General features: G+C 39.4%; 1 protein-coding gene across 1 annotated transcript; it reads left to right on the top strand.

Annotated features, from left to right (window-relative positions):
* The first annotated feature begins 1,068 nt into the window (after positions 1–1,068).
* LOC107667034 (ephrin type-A receptor 2-like) lies at positions 1,069–13,826 on the top strand. The gene is made up of 17 exons (XM_016458614.1): positions 1,069–1,251; positions 1,511–1,578; positions 2,914–3,577; positions 8,373–8,528; positions 8,646–8,978; positions 9,278–9,405; positions 9,691–9,868; positions 10,028–10,130; positions 10,343–10,398; positions 10,615–10,740; positions 11,218–11,403; positions 11,507–11,568; positions 11,654–11,863; positions 11,998–12,147; positions 12,594–12,787; positions 12,887–13,042; positions 13,144–13,826. Exons 1-17 carry the CDS (start codon positions 1,167–1,169, stop codon positions 13,250–13,252), a joined length of 2,964 nt encoding a protein of 987 aa, XP_016314100.1. The 5' UTR covers positions 1,069–1,166; the 3' UTR covers positions 13,253–13,826.
* Positions 13,827–14,750: the final 924 nt, after the last annotated feature.

Genomic DNA, 14,750 nt, shown 5'->3' with positions numbered 1-14,750 from the left:
TAAGGCTAGTCTTAATATTAATGCCAGTAAAAACTCTCTGAGTCTGGATTTTGTTCAGAGCCCTGCCACATAAATCCCTGCTTGAGTTTGTCTAGAATTAAAGCTGAGGTATTTCATTCATTGTCTGTCTAATGAATATATATAGCTGCTCTCACAATGCAGGCAGCCTCCAAAGCTCTTGAGAAGAAGTCAGCTTGTGTTTGACTCCCAGGTCAAGGAACTCTGACAGACTGCAGCACAAAGGAGACTTGACTCAAGCATTCCTTTGCGTTGCCTGGCGATGCTTTTGTTTGTCCTATTTCGCTGTCTACATATTCATACTCAACTCAACTCATTAGCAGTTTATTCATTCATTGAGGCAAGCCCACTTGACCCCTTCTTTAACTTGTCATGGGAATAAAATAGCGATGGTTGGTTTGCGGATCTTATCTATGCACAATCAGCTTGTAACACTCCAAAGAGAAAGGAAAACTTGAAATTGCATCATATGACCCCTTTAAGTGTGCTTTAGTATGCCCTATACCACATCAACCTATAGCTTTAGTTTCAGTTCATGCTTGAAAGCATTTTTCACTTTACCCTGTGCTGAAAAAATCTTTACAAATCCATAAAAGCATTATATAAAACTCTATCCTGACAACTGCAACTGGAAAAGTGTATTTTCAATATATAAATAGGCCTATAACCTCTCAGTGATATGTAAAGCACAATTTGTGAACATTTTAAAATCGTTTTCAGTCACTGTTAATAACCATTACTAACATTTTTTAGCGTTTAAGCCTATTGAAATTCCTGGTGAACCGCATAAAAACATGAAACTAATTGCAGTCTGCAAAATAAATACCTGGGTATTAGCTTCAAAGGAGGGGAATACTAAAAGCCCTCTCTTTGAACTGATACCGTACCCAATCGTCTAAAATTACTATTGTGCAAATGAACGTGGGCAAACATCCGAAACTCATTGAACAGGTGTGGGGGCCGTCACTCAAAGCACCCACGCGTCCCAGGACACGCCCACTAGCGCCATATATGGAGCGCATTCCAAGGGGCGGAGTCACCTTACTTCCCATATCCATGAATGAAGCCTCAACAACACTTACTAAGTTTCTTCATGCCGGAGTCGGAGGAGTATCGCATGGACCAAAAAGTTTAATTTGACAAACGCAATGGGATACAGACGCACTCAGTTTCATTTCTTATTTTTTTATTTATTCGTTAACAACGTATTTATTGGGATCCAGTCAAAAGAACGTAAGTACAGACCGAGATTTTCTTAATTTGAAGCTTTCTACTCAGAGTTCACGTTTCTATTTATAATTGCTGTATTATGAATGAATGCAATGTATTATTTGTGGACAAAATCGTAATGGTTAGATTTTAATATAATATTTCGAAACATATTTAGGCTATCTATATGTTTATTTTTCCTCTACAAATCGACATTTAAATAAGTAAATTACTTTTTTATTTTATTTTCTTTGAATGTAACAAAATATTATATGATTCTTAGACGTGCTACTTGATATGAAGGCTGCCGGAAGTGAATTAGGTTGGTTAACCTGGCCGAATGAAGAAGGGGTGAGTCTTATTCATTTATCTGTTCCCTGCACATTCACCATACCCGACATTAAGATCCATGAATAGACTCCCTTCAGTCCAGTTTCGTTGAGTACATCTTAAAGAGCTTACATGGATGCATGAGTCAGTGTCATTTCGTGCACTAAAACACCAATCAAAATGAGTCATATCCTCAAATCCATTAAAAAGCTTTTCCTGCTATTAAAGTTGACAGCTAAGTAATCAGTCGCTTTTTTTAAACATCCAAACCTATAATATAGTTAATATATATATATTGTAATATATATTGTTTCCAGATATGTTTGTTTTTCTTTAGATTTATAAAAAATATATATATTTACATTTTTATTTAATATTTAATGTGCAGCAGCTCCAAAAAGCATTTGGACACCTAAGCCACATATGAACGTCATTGGATTAGGAAAAAAAAAAACCTTTTTTTTGCCAGATGCCACAAGTAGCCTATTTAAACAAAATTTCATATATAGTGATTGTCAATATGACTCAGAAATGTATAGTTAATTCTAAAAAATGTCAGATCAGTTGTTTGCAGATGCCTCTTCTGTTATAGATTTTGCTGTTTAATGCAATGAAGTTCATATATTTTTATGTGTACCATATTTGTTTTGCACCGGAGTGTCTAAATATTTCCTTTCTGAAGGATTGAGGAGGAATAAGTTCTGGTTATAGGCTGTAGAGTACACAACCCACGTTTTTTCTTTTAAGCTTTGGTTTATAAGAATTCACTGTGAATTCCTCTTCAGCCACACAAAGACCTCTCAAAAGATGTACCGCGAGGGTTCCACCACTTCCCCTGACCATGCGTGCTCACATGCTAAAGTGTTTAATTAGTCTTTTCGAAGCTAGTCCTGTCATCTTCATTCCCTGATGTCGTGAAGGCTTCTATCAGCTCTACAGTACTCAGCTGCTGGATCCACAAAACCCTTTGAGGTCACGCTTATTTTGTCAGCTATTTCAGTACTTTTTGAAGAGTCGAGTCAAAAGGGAGTTGTATCAAGTCAGAGCGTGGTGGGAAAGAGGAGAGCAAAGGCCTGCTTTTTGTCTCCCACACCCTTCTAATGAGATAGATTTACAAAGGTGTGATTCCCACATTCAGAATGTCGTGTGTTAGTCTAACATTTGGAATAGAGGATATTGGGATATTTCAGTTATTTGTTGAGAATCCCGACAAGCCTAACTTAACCGGTGGCATGAGTTTGGGATGAGACCGAAACCAGTCCTTAATTTTGCAATGCAGAAATAAAATTCTTCACCTTTAAAAAACAAAAAAAGTTTAATTGTTTAATATATTTTCTCTTTTTCCATCTTTCTTAGTGGGAAGTTGTCCAGACAGTCGTGAACGGCTCTCTTCTTTACACCTACAGTGTGTGCAATGTTGGCAGTGACACAGAACAAGACAACTGGCTTCGTACGACCTTTATCCAGCGCAGGCCCGATGTCTCTCGTGTATCCGTAGAGCTCCGCTTTATCGTACGGGACTGCAACTCGTTTGGTGGCTCGTCACCTTCCTGCCGTGAGACTTTTGGCCTCTATCTAAGCGAAACGGACACAGATGTTGGCACAAATTTCCGCAAGAGCCAGTTTCGAAAGACAGCCACAGTAGCCCCAGACGAGGTAACAGCAAATCGTGGAGGGGGCCGAGCTGATCTGCGAGTGAACATTGAGACAAAGAGCATCGGGCCACTCTCCAGAAGGGGCTTCTACCTTGCCTTCCAGGATTTAGGGGGCTGTGTTGCTCTCCTGGGGCTGAGGGTGTTCTACACCACCTGCCCAGCCACGATGAGAAGTCTGGCCGCCTTTCCTGAGCAGGTGGCGTCAGGAGCGCTGGCGGAGGTGGAGGGCACCTGTGTGAAGGACGCAGTGGTGGTTGGAGAAGCTGCTCCTCGGATGTACTGCACCGCTGAGGGAGAGTGGGTCGTTCCTGTGGGCCAGTGTCTCTGCCGAGCAGGATACCAAGCTGTTGGAGATGCTTGCAAAGGTGAGTTTTGATGTGTATTGTTTAGTAGGGTTCTGTGCTTCAGTGATATGTTGAACTTATGCTAATTTAATAGTGGTTAATTGATGTGGGTTTTTACTTAAAGGGATAGTTCACTCAAAAATGAAAATTATGTCATTAATTACTCACCCTCATGTCATTCCAAACCCGTAAGACCTTCGTTCATCTTTGGAACACAAATTAAGATATTTTTGATGAAATCCAAGAGCTTTCTGACCCTGCATAGACAGCAACGCAACTGATATGTTCAAGGCCCAGAAACGTTGTAAGAACATCATTAAAATAGTCCATGTGACATCAGTGGTTCAATCGCAATTTTACAAAGCTACAAGAATACTTTTTGTGCACAAAGAAAACAAAAATAACAACTTTATTCAACAATTTCGTCTCTTCCGTGTCAGTCTTCGAGGAATAAAGTTATTTTTGTTTTCTTTGCACACATTAAATATTCTTGTAGCTTCATAAAATTACGATTGAATCACTGACGTCACTATTTTAGCGATGTCCTTAAAACGTTTCTGGGCCTTGAAAGTGGTAGCTCCGTTGCTGTCAGATTTCATCAAAAAATATTGTGATCCAAAAATGAACAAAGCTCTTATGGGTTCGGAATGACATGAGGGTGAGTAATTAATGTCAGAATTTTCATTTTTGGGTGAACTATCCCTTTAAAGGCCAATTGGTTGCCAATATTGAATATACAATCAGACTGTCATTATCCCAAAAGTTAGACAAAAATATTTAAATGTAGATTGACACAATCGGAATCGGTCCATCGCTATAATATACTTTACATTATTTCATTGCTTGAGCCAATAACTCTGCACAAGTTGAAGATAATTTGGGAACAACTGCAGGTCTTTGTGGGTGGGCAGATGGTAAGTGTGTTGTCGGGTGAGGGTGTGTTCTGGGAAGCTCGCAAGATTTTTGTGGTTGCCACAGAGCTGTCTGAGAAGTTTGTGAGAGGCCAGAAATATGACTCAAGTCAAATGGAATGTCAGCCGTGTCCACACCCTTTCACCTGCTGGTGTATTATTTCTACATGTGTGCTTAGTGCTTTGGGAAGGAAGTGTGAAGATACCAGGGTACTATTGTTCAGGAGTGTATGTACATTGTTACAGTGGTATGATTTGCATTCATAGATTTTTTAACCTTTGGACTTTCTCAAATATCTCGCATTTGAATAGAACTTAAATAACGTGTTTGGGAGAAAGGGTTAGTCTTCAATAAAGAGCTATAATGCTTTTCATTAGATAATAAGATCTGCAAACAAAGAACTAATTTGACTTTTTATCAGCCAGTGACTTAACCAACTGGTCCCAATTTTTTTCTTTTTAGTGGATATATGAAGTCATTTCCCCTCAAATTTGGTTCAGGGTGTTATCTAACATAGCTACATTCATACATTAAGTGCATATTTAGTATTGGTCCACTATAACAAGTTCTGACAAAAAAGGATTATTTTTAAGTTTCAACATTTTAAGGTTTTCCCAACTTGTTTCAAGGAATTCCCCCAAGGTCGTATTACACTTTTCCCATACCCTCCACCAGCTGATATGACTCAATGGGCAGAGCTACCATTATCTGTGTTACATTGTATGTGTAAGTGTGTTACCATGACAACAGCTCACCGCAGATTACAGAGAAGGTTTGGCATGCCCAAGGTCTGTCTAGGGTAGTCATCGTATAATTAAAGGTTGGGCTGGACTTCTCTGGACACCTTTTGTATTTGTGGGAAAATGTGGTTTTGAGTAGACACGCTATTTATACGTTACTGTAAAACGTAAAACCAAAGGAATTAAAATCTATCCATTGGTAAACACATTGCAGACCAACTGCAGGGCACGTTTGTTGAACATGCAGTAAAAAAGGATATCACTGGAAAAAAGTTTTCAAAAGAGCCATATAGGAAGGGCAATCTCAGGAAAGCATGTTTTAAAGACCTTGGCCTCTGGCAGCCCTACAGGAACCTGCACCTGAAACGGACGTTAAAGAACAGAATATCTGAAGGCATTCGGGGTTATTGGGAAAAGGGCAGATTCCACACATTTCCTTCATAATGTAGTTTCCAGGAGACATGCTAAATGTTTTGACACCTTTGGAAGACGTGTGATGAATGATGACCCGATGAAATAGCTCATGGGGAGATGTAATGGAGACTGGTATCTTGTTGACTTTGTGATGACATGTTTCAGGAATGAGGAGTACATGTCCAGACATCCCAACCTGCGGTTCTTTCAGTTCTGATTCTGACAAAGCCTCTTTTCTTCTTCTGTAAATGATTGTTTCACACTGTAATTTGTTCATCAACCCAAGACTATAGTAATTACCAACCTTTCCCCATACCTCTTGATTCAACTTGGTTTGGATTTTTCTCCACAGAGTGATGCCTCAAAGCATTCAATGTAAAAGAGGGTTCTTAACCCCAAACAACCGTCGAAACAATGAAGTTGCTGTTGTCATTGTTTTCATGGGAGTTTTACGAGTGGTTTTCTACATGACTGCTGTTCTGTTCAGCTTATCGCCACCTGTCAGTGTATGTTGGGGACAATTGTGGTTAGTTGCCGGGCTGGGATGGGGGGAAGGGGTCTCGTTTGAATGGTTAGCCAGAGAAATGTGGAATTGAGAAGTTTCGGGGGAGATCACAAGTGTTCCACCGCTTGTGAATTTGATACCAGTCTACCAGAAATGTTGGATAATAGCTGACTATAATGTCATGTTTTATTTTTATAATGTTATATAAGAGTATATGGTTAATTGCATTGTCACATGAAGTGGCCATAATCATTTTTAAAATTAGCTCCAGTTTAATAGATGTTTAATCCAGTTTAATTAGAAGGTGGGAACTTTTAGAAGTTATGTAGTAGTTCAGTGCTGCTACTAATACCTAGAGAGCAGTGTGGTCTATATTTTACATGAATAACGTATAAATGTTATATCATTAATATGTTATTTTTGTAATAATTTTTAATTACTTTTTATATTTTGATTTAGCAGTATTGGCCAATATTGCATATTTAATTGTGCTTTCTCATTTTCCCTATTTTGACATGTAGATGAGGGTGTGTTAAAGGTGAAGTTAATCATTAAAACTCAAAATGAATATCTAGTTTTCAGATTGTACATGTTTAGTGTTGTGATTCTTAAATTCACATTTAATTTTTTTTTTTATTTATTCAAAGTGGTAATTAAAATAGAATTTTATTTATAGGCCATAACATAAAAATAATTATTAAATATTTATGCTGGCATAAACATTTCTTGACATTAAACCATTCGTTTTCTTTAAAAGCCACTGGATTGCTCTCGCACGTTGTTGAGGACTACTGTGTCGGCGAAACTGCTATTCTAACTGTTGACCTTTCTACCCAAAGGGCATTAACTATTCCCTTTGTGTATTGTGTTCACCAGCCAAAGACTTGGAGTCTTATCAGCCCTGCCAATCATTTGTGTCATGCATATTTAAGTGGTTGTGGGAACATAAACGTGGCACAAGTACGCAAAATGGCCTTAGTCACTTTTCCTCACATACTGTTTCTGATGGCTCCTTGACTGTCCACCAACACAACATTGCCCTAAATAGTTTCTTCGTGAAATCGGTCATCCTGACTTGTCAGTGGTGCCATGAGCAAGTCACACATTACAAAGCACTTTCTAAATATATTTCACACAAAGTTCCCATGGAAACAGCATTAACATATTGAATCAGACTTATTACTCATGGCTGACACGCATCTTGGCGTTTGGTGAAATTTGGATTCATTCAGACCGATTTCACGTTTGCCATTCTCAGTAGACACAAACATGAAGATTAGAGGAATAGAGTGGGAGTTTCCCGCTCTTGTTCTGGCTTCAAATAAAATGCATAAAGAAGGGCTGCTTTTCTTATGCGGACCCCCTCCTATAGACGTCCACCCTTATACACAGAGCAAATACACAAAACCCAATGTAAAATCCCAGTGGGAGAACTTCTGTCAGCAATCCTCACACACCCATTCACGCTCACACTCGCACACCTCCCATCGGTTGTCAATCTGAAACTCGGCCCTTTGTTTGAGGGGAGCACTGAGAGACGGGCCCCAGGGGGGACAAACTCCCCTCAAAGGAAGTTCCTCAGCTCTGTGGAATCTATATTCACAGTGATTTTGCAAGCCAGTGAGTTTCTCATGCCCATTAATAGTACACCTATCAGAACCGGCCTCTTCTTAAGTCCGTGCATGTGATTCTGAATCATTGCTCTCGGCCGCCTTTGTTAATAATTGTTATCATCCCCCAATCCCGGCCTCCATTCCTTGTTTCCGGAGTTTCTTCCCTTTGTGTTTGTTATAGCATGTCCTCATCCTTCGGCAGAGGAAGGAAAGGAGGAGAAGAGGAGACCAGAGGGCTTATATTGACGCTTGCAGTTCCGACATCCTGTGTTGTCCAACGGACATCCAGATGTGCTTCACTGCATTTTTCAAATCTCTTTCTTTCAGTATTTTGCCACTAAAATTGACAGTGCAGATATAATTAGTCATAAAGTGACTACACAAAAGTTGGTGACCAGTTTGACTAGATTTATTTAAAAGCATCTTCCGGTTGCATTGTGAAGTGTGATCAGTTTTTTGTTTGTTGAATGTTTGAATGCCTGTTGTACGTTGCCTGTTAGTTGCACCATCTTGAGTGGCTCTATTTGTGTGCAGTTGTGATTATGCAAAAATAAAGAAACTGTGATGTGAATCTATGTCCTTTTAATTGATAAATGTCTCATGTTCACCTGTTTTTTCTGTCTTTTTCAAAGCTTGTGAACCGGGTTACTACAAGAGCACAGATTCCAGCCAGCCATGTGAAGTGTGTCCAGAAAACACCAAGCGCTCGGGTCATGGAGCACTGCTGTGCTCCTGCATGGAGGGCTTCTTCCGGGCCCCTATGGACCCTAACTCTGCTCCTTGCTCTTGTAAGTGTGAATACATATTCTTTGCTCCTCTACAAAGTTGTTTGATCTTAAGAAACCATTTTTTAAATCTCTGCATTTTAATCTTGTTTCTAAACATATCTTGTTTTGCTCTTCTAGCTCTGCCTAGCCCTCCCCAAAACCTGGTATACATGCCTCTCCCGACTGCGGGGAGTTTGCAGCTGACTTGGCGCCCACCGGCAGACATTGGCGGCAGAAGCGATATCACATATAGTGTGGCGTGCGAGCGCTGTGAGGGTGGTCTGTGTTCGCTGTGTGGTGGGAGGGTGCGATTTGAGCCTGCGCAGACGGCCTTGAAAGACCCCGAGGTTGTGGTTAGCGAGCTGGATCCTCATGTGAACTACACATTTACAGTCGAGGCCCAAAGTGGCGTGTCCCAGTTCAGTCGAAAGAGAGCCACGGCTAGCATTACAACAGTGCTTCACTTCACAGGTTAGATATTAAGAATTTAAGTTTAAATTGCACTATGAGGGACAAGCAATAATTCTGTCCACAGTGGTAGTGAAAATAATGTATTGCTGAATTTTGAACCAATGAGGTTTCTTTGTGGGCGGAGCTACCCAGTACACCTCATTGCCTGTCACGGCTCGATAAGATTAACAGATGAACATGAAGGAGAACTGATCACATGTCATGCCTGCTTTAGATGCGGTGTATCAAATGGCATTTACATGTAAATTGAGACATTGATGGTTAGCCAAAATACTGATGAATTGTGTCTCTTTATTTAGAAGGCCCGAGGGTGCTGTATTTGAGAGTTGAAGATCGGACCACCAGCAGTCTGACTTTATCCTGGGTTGTGGACCACCATGTGCAGAATAACAACTCCCCCCGCTATGAGCTCATGTACCGCAAGAAGGTGAATATCTTAAGTTATATTTTTTTTAATATGAATATCATAGAGACTTGAGTGGTGGGACTGAAGTCAACCACCTAGAACACATTGGCAACCACTTAACAATGCCCTAGTAATACAGAACACCTCAGCAACAGCATAGCAAAGCCTTGACATTGTGAAACCTTCAGTAAATATAGTTGACTTTATGTTGTATGCTTTCTCCTTCTCTCTCCATGGCCTTTCCATGTTTTTGGCCTTTACCATTTTGGAATAAACATTCAATTTCCTCTCCTCATTGTTTCATAGGAGGATCCTGGAGAGTTGGACGTCACCACATACACCGTTCTGGTTCTGGAGAAGAACTCTGTGCAGATTAATGACCTCTTACCAGGAACAAAGTATGTGTTCCGCGTTCACACCCTGACGGCAGAAGGCCATCCCAGCAGCCACAGCACCGAGCTTGAATTTGAGACGTTGGCTCTCGGTGAGTGCGTGCGAATGCACGAGTGGGCGTTTCGTTTTAGTCTTTGAATGCTTTTGTGTATAAAAGTGCATAATTTAGATGCGTTTGTGATAGGCTGTGGGTGGTGTGCCAATGTTTGTCGGTATGAGTAAAGATAACTCTTTGTTCTATTTTCATTAGCGGAATCTCGGACACAGAATAGTTCCATGGTTGTCATGGGAGCCATTGCTGGAGGCGGAGTCATGTTGCTGATTGTGGTGGTTATTTTGCTCCTTCACAAAAGGTTAGAGGACGTTTCTCTGGTCTCACTATTTCCATTCTATTCTCTTCTTTATCTCTTTTCCAACCACAGAGCAGGATTTCCCAACTTTGCCTTAGTCGCTTCACCCACACTGTTTACATTCCAGCTTTGATGCACAATCATTCTCATTTAAGATATCATCAAGATAGGAGCTTAAATTAACTCACATGTGATGTTGAATGGTCTTTCATCAGGAGGCTGAATTCCCATGTCCGACGGAGGGTAGATGGAGATTACTTTTCATGTCCAGGTAAGAAATGAATTGAATCCCTTTTGCATTCATGTGTTTGGCATTAAGATGTCATGTTTGATGCTATCAGCAATAGCTTTGCACGAAAATCCCTATATATATATATATAGGCCTGTCGCAATAATCAATATATCGACTTGATATATATATATATATATATTCAAAGCTAGTGGGTGTCATTTAATCAAGGTCTAACTCTACCTATTTATTTTACAGAAAAACTCCTGCCTTTGAAGACCTACATTGATCCCCATACATATGAAGACCCCTGTGCGGCTGTCCTCAAGTTTGCCAGTGAAATTCATCCTAGTCATATCACCAAGCAGAAAGTCATTGGTGCAGGTCAGTGTTATTTTAGTATTAATTGTATCCTATTATAATATTTTAAATCTTTTTGTATTTCATTTATTTTAGTATTTTATTCTTTGTAATTTATTTTTGTTATGTGCTTTTGTCATTTAAATTTTTTTTAATATTTATAAATGGGTTTATTTCCCTTTTTTCATTTTAATTTTAATTTAATTTAATTAATAATTAATTTAATGAATTAATTCCACTTCAATGCAAACGTTTTTATTAACTGCCAAGGCAACATTTCTCATTTTCAAAGTTTGAGTTAAAGTTTATAATGTAATATTTAGATTTATTTTAATTTGGCTTTATTTCAGTTAGTTATAGTTTCAGTTTTAGTTAACATTAACAGCTTTGGTGCAGGTATTTAAAAAATAGTCACTTGCCATGTTTTACCCTTTAAAGTGTCTTTTCTGCATCTTAATTTACATTTTTAATTAACAAATGTGTTTCCATACTGTTCTACAGGAGAATTTGGTGAGGTGTACCGTGGTTCTCTGAAGATACCAGGACGCTGTGAGGTCACAGTAGCGATAAAGACCCTGAAGCCAGGCTACACTGAGAAGCAAAGGCAGGACTTCCTTAGTGAAGCCAGTATTATGGGCCAGTTTTCCCATAAGAACATTATCCGTCTGGAGGGTGTTGTCACTAAATGTAAGAATCATACTGTCAAATCATAGTTTCCAGTACTTTAGAATACCATTCCACAAAACAGTACATGTTTTAACAGGATCTTCTCTTCTACCTATTATTTCAGTCAAAGACGCCATGATTATCACAGAGTACATGGAGAATGGAGCTCTAGATCAGTATTTAAGGGTATGTTTCTGTCAGCAAATGTTCATGTTTAATACCTTTGCTATGATCGAGCAGAATCACTAATCTGTTTCTTTTTGCTCCACAGGACCATGATGGGGACCTTTCCTCATACCAGCTTGTGGGAATGCTCAATGGCATAGCAGCAGGAATGAAGTACCTCTCAGACATGAATTACGTCCACCGGGACCTCGCGGCCCGCAATGTCCTGGTCAACGGCAACTTGGAGTGTAAAGTCTCAGATTTCGGCCTGTCACGAGTGCTGGAGGACTATCCTGAGGGAACCTACACGACTACTGTAAGTTATATGAATGCATGATTTTGAAAATGAATATCTCTTATTTTTTATCTAAAATGATTTAATATAGGTATTTTTGATATAAAATTCAACATAACAAAATACTGAGCAAACCTTAACTCTTACTCTTTTAGGGAGGAAAGATTCCTATTCGCTGGACAGCGCCCGAGGCAATAGCATACAGGAAGTTCACTTCAGCCAGTGATGTGTGGAGTTTCGGCATAGTCATGTGGGAAGTGATGTCATTTGGAGAAAGACCCTACTGGGACATGAGCAACCATGAGGTATGGGACATTTCTTTTATTTATTATTGCTAATTACTCATACTTTAGGAGTTTAACCTAAATTGGGTGAACACAAAATGACCATATATAGCAGTGTTTCTCAACCCTGGTCCTGGGCGCCCCCCAGCACTGCACATTTTGTGTGTCTCCCTAATCAAACACACCTGATTCAACTCATGAGCTCATTAGAAGAAACTCCAGGACCTGAAATGGGTGTGTCAGATAAGGGAGACATACAAAATGTGCAGTGTTGGGGGGCGCACAGGACCAGGGTTGAGAAACACTGATATATAGGGATCATTGACATTAATTTTGTGGGCTTTTTTTTCCACTTGGGCCAGGAAATAACCATCTAGCAATGCCTTAGCAATGTTCTAAAAACCAATTAAGTTTTTAGTCCTCTATGAACATGAGTTTTACCTTTTTCTTTGTATGTTTGATCATAGGTGATGAAATCCATAAACGAAGGCTTCAGATTGCCGGCACCGATGGGCTGCCCATCTGCGGTCAATCAGCTCATGCTGCAGTGCTGGATGCAGGACCGCTCCAAACGGCCACGCTTTGTTGATATCGTCAACTTGCTCGAGAAGCTGCTTCGCAACCCAGAGTCACTCTCTGCCATTGCCAGTATCGACCCACGGTAAGAAACGGTTAACTGTAACTGTTATTTCAGTTATAATGAAGAAATCTACAATGCTTTATATTGAGATTTTTAATAAATATATCTTTTCCCCCACAGTGTCTCTATTCGTCTACCCAGCACTAGTGGTAGTGATGGCGCCCCCTTCAGGTCAGCGGATGAATGGCTGGAATCCATCAAGATGGCCCAGTACAGAGAAACCTTTGCCCTGGCTGGAATTAAAACGATGGAACAGGTGCTGCGCTTGAAAATTGAGTAAGCATGCCTACTTACATGCATTAACGAATCACAAAATGAACCAGTTACAAATTTCTATGTCCTTATCTAACCTGTTCTCTATTTTCTTTTTCAAAAAGGGACATTAGGAACATTGGAGTACGACTGCCAGGTCATCAGAAGAGAATAGCCTACAGCATTCTGGGCCTGCAAGACCTGACGGCGACCCTGGATCTGTTTGCTGTGTGAAAGATATTGTTGAGTGAAGCAGCACTGCTCTGGACTGGACTTTAAAAAGCTGGCTGAATAAAGACCAGAATGCCCTCCTTAAATGAAACGGACTCCCTTTGGGAATATAATCACTTTACTGTTTTGATATTTTGTTTTTTATATAATATTTTTACATGTCAGATGGACCCTTATGCTCTTTGTGATTCTGTTTTAACTTAAGCCATATTAAGCGCACGGTGGACATATGATGGTCTGTTTTGAAATATTGTGACTACTGCCTCAGGTCTGATGATTAGGGTACTATCAAGGGTACAACGATAGTAACCTTTATTACTGTAGTGCCCATATATTGCCATAATATTCCACATATTAAACAGAGTTGCCAAATGTGAGGGGTTGAAGTCTGATATAAGGATGTACAATTACAAATGTAAAAAGTTTAGTAGTAAATGTTATATGTTGTTAAATTGTTGACAGACATCCTCCTGTTTTGAAAGATAGGATGAATGTTTACATGTCTTATTTCAGCTCTTTTTATTTAATATTTATTTTTGTATTTATTGTCTGTGTTTGTAAAGAAAATAATGTACTGTATAGTATTAAAATATTTTGTTAGTCTCATCCTAAGTCATTTCTTTACCATTATGCACTTCACACAAACTTCATGCTCTAACATGCCCAAAATTAGTTTTAGATCATCTTGAGGAAGACTCTATCCGGTAGTCTGTAAGCTCTAAGTCTCTCCACAAATGCAGTTTGGAAACCCATTCACTGTAGTGGAGACAAAGTGTCTGTAATAATCCTGACTCACTTCGGTCCTTCACTGATGAATGTTTGCGAAGACTAATGAATCATAATAATCATGAATTAGCTACTTTTGTAGTTCAAGAGGTCCAAGCAGTGGTAGAATGAAAATGCTTGATGAATGAATGCTGACTGTGGCCTTGGGTGTGTTTAATACAAAATCAGACAGAATTTAAGCTCTTAATTGTGCAAAAGATTGTCTGTTTGGGCCTGGTGTGGGTCAGGCTCATTTTTCTACACTTAGTCTGACTAATATAAAGGGGACACCTTATAGCACAATGTACACTCTAAAAAATGCTGGGTTAAATACAACCCAGTGCTGGGTAAAACAGGGACAAACCCAGCGCCAACCTTCTGGGTAGTAACCCAACCGCTGGGTCAAAACAACCCAGGCGCTGGGTTTGTCCCTGTTTTACCCAGCACTGGGTTGTATTTAACCCAGCATTTTTTAGAGTGTACAGACTTATTACAGACATTAATTACCACTTTGAAAAGATTTATGTGATTTGGACACAATTACATCCAAGGTAATAGTCAACAGAGCTGTATTTTAAACATTTCATATAATCTTTTGTTGATTATGAGTTTAAAAAATACACAATAGTTCTATGTTATGTTAGGTAATAGATACAGTCTTACTTAATAGAGACAGCCTTAACTATTAAGCAAATGTAAAATAAAAAGCTAAATGTTTAAAAGATGATGCTTAATT

Source organism: Sinocyclocheilus anshuiensis, unplaced genomic scaffold (assembly GCF_001515605.1).
Source record: "Sinocyclocheilus anshuiensis isolate Anshui unplaced genomic scaffold, SAMN03320099.WGS_v1.1 scaffold615, whole genome shotgun sequence".
In the NCBI taxonomy this organism is placed as follows: Eukaryota; Metazoa; Chordata; class Actinopteri; order Cypriniformes; family Cyprinidae; genus Sinocyclocheilus; species Sinocyclocheilus anshuiensis.
Note: the sequence above shows the minus strand (reverse complement) of the source record. Positions and strands in the feature narration are given on the sequence as shown.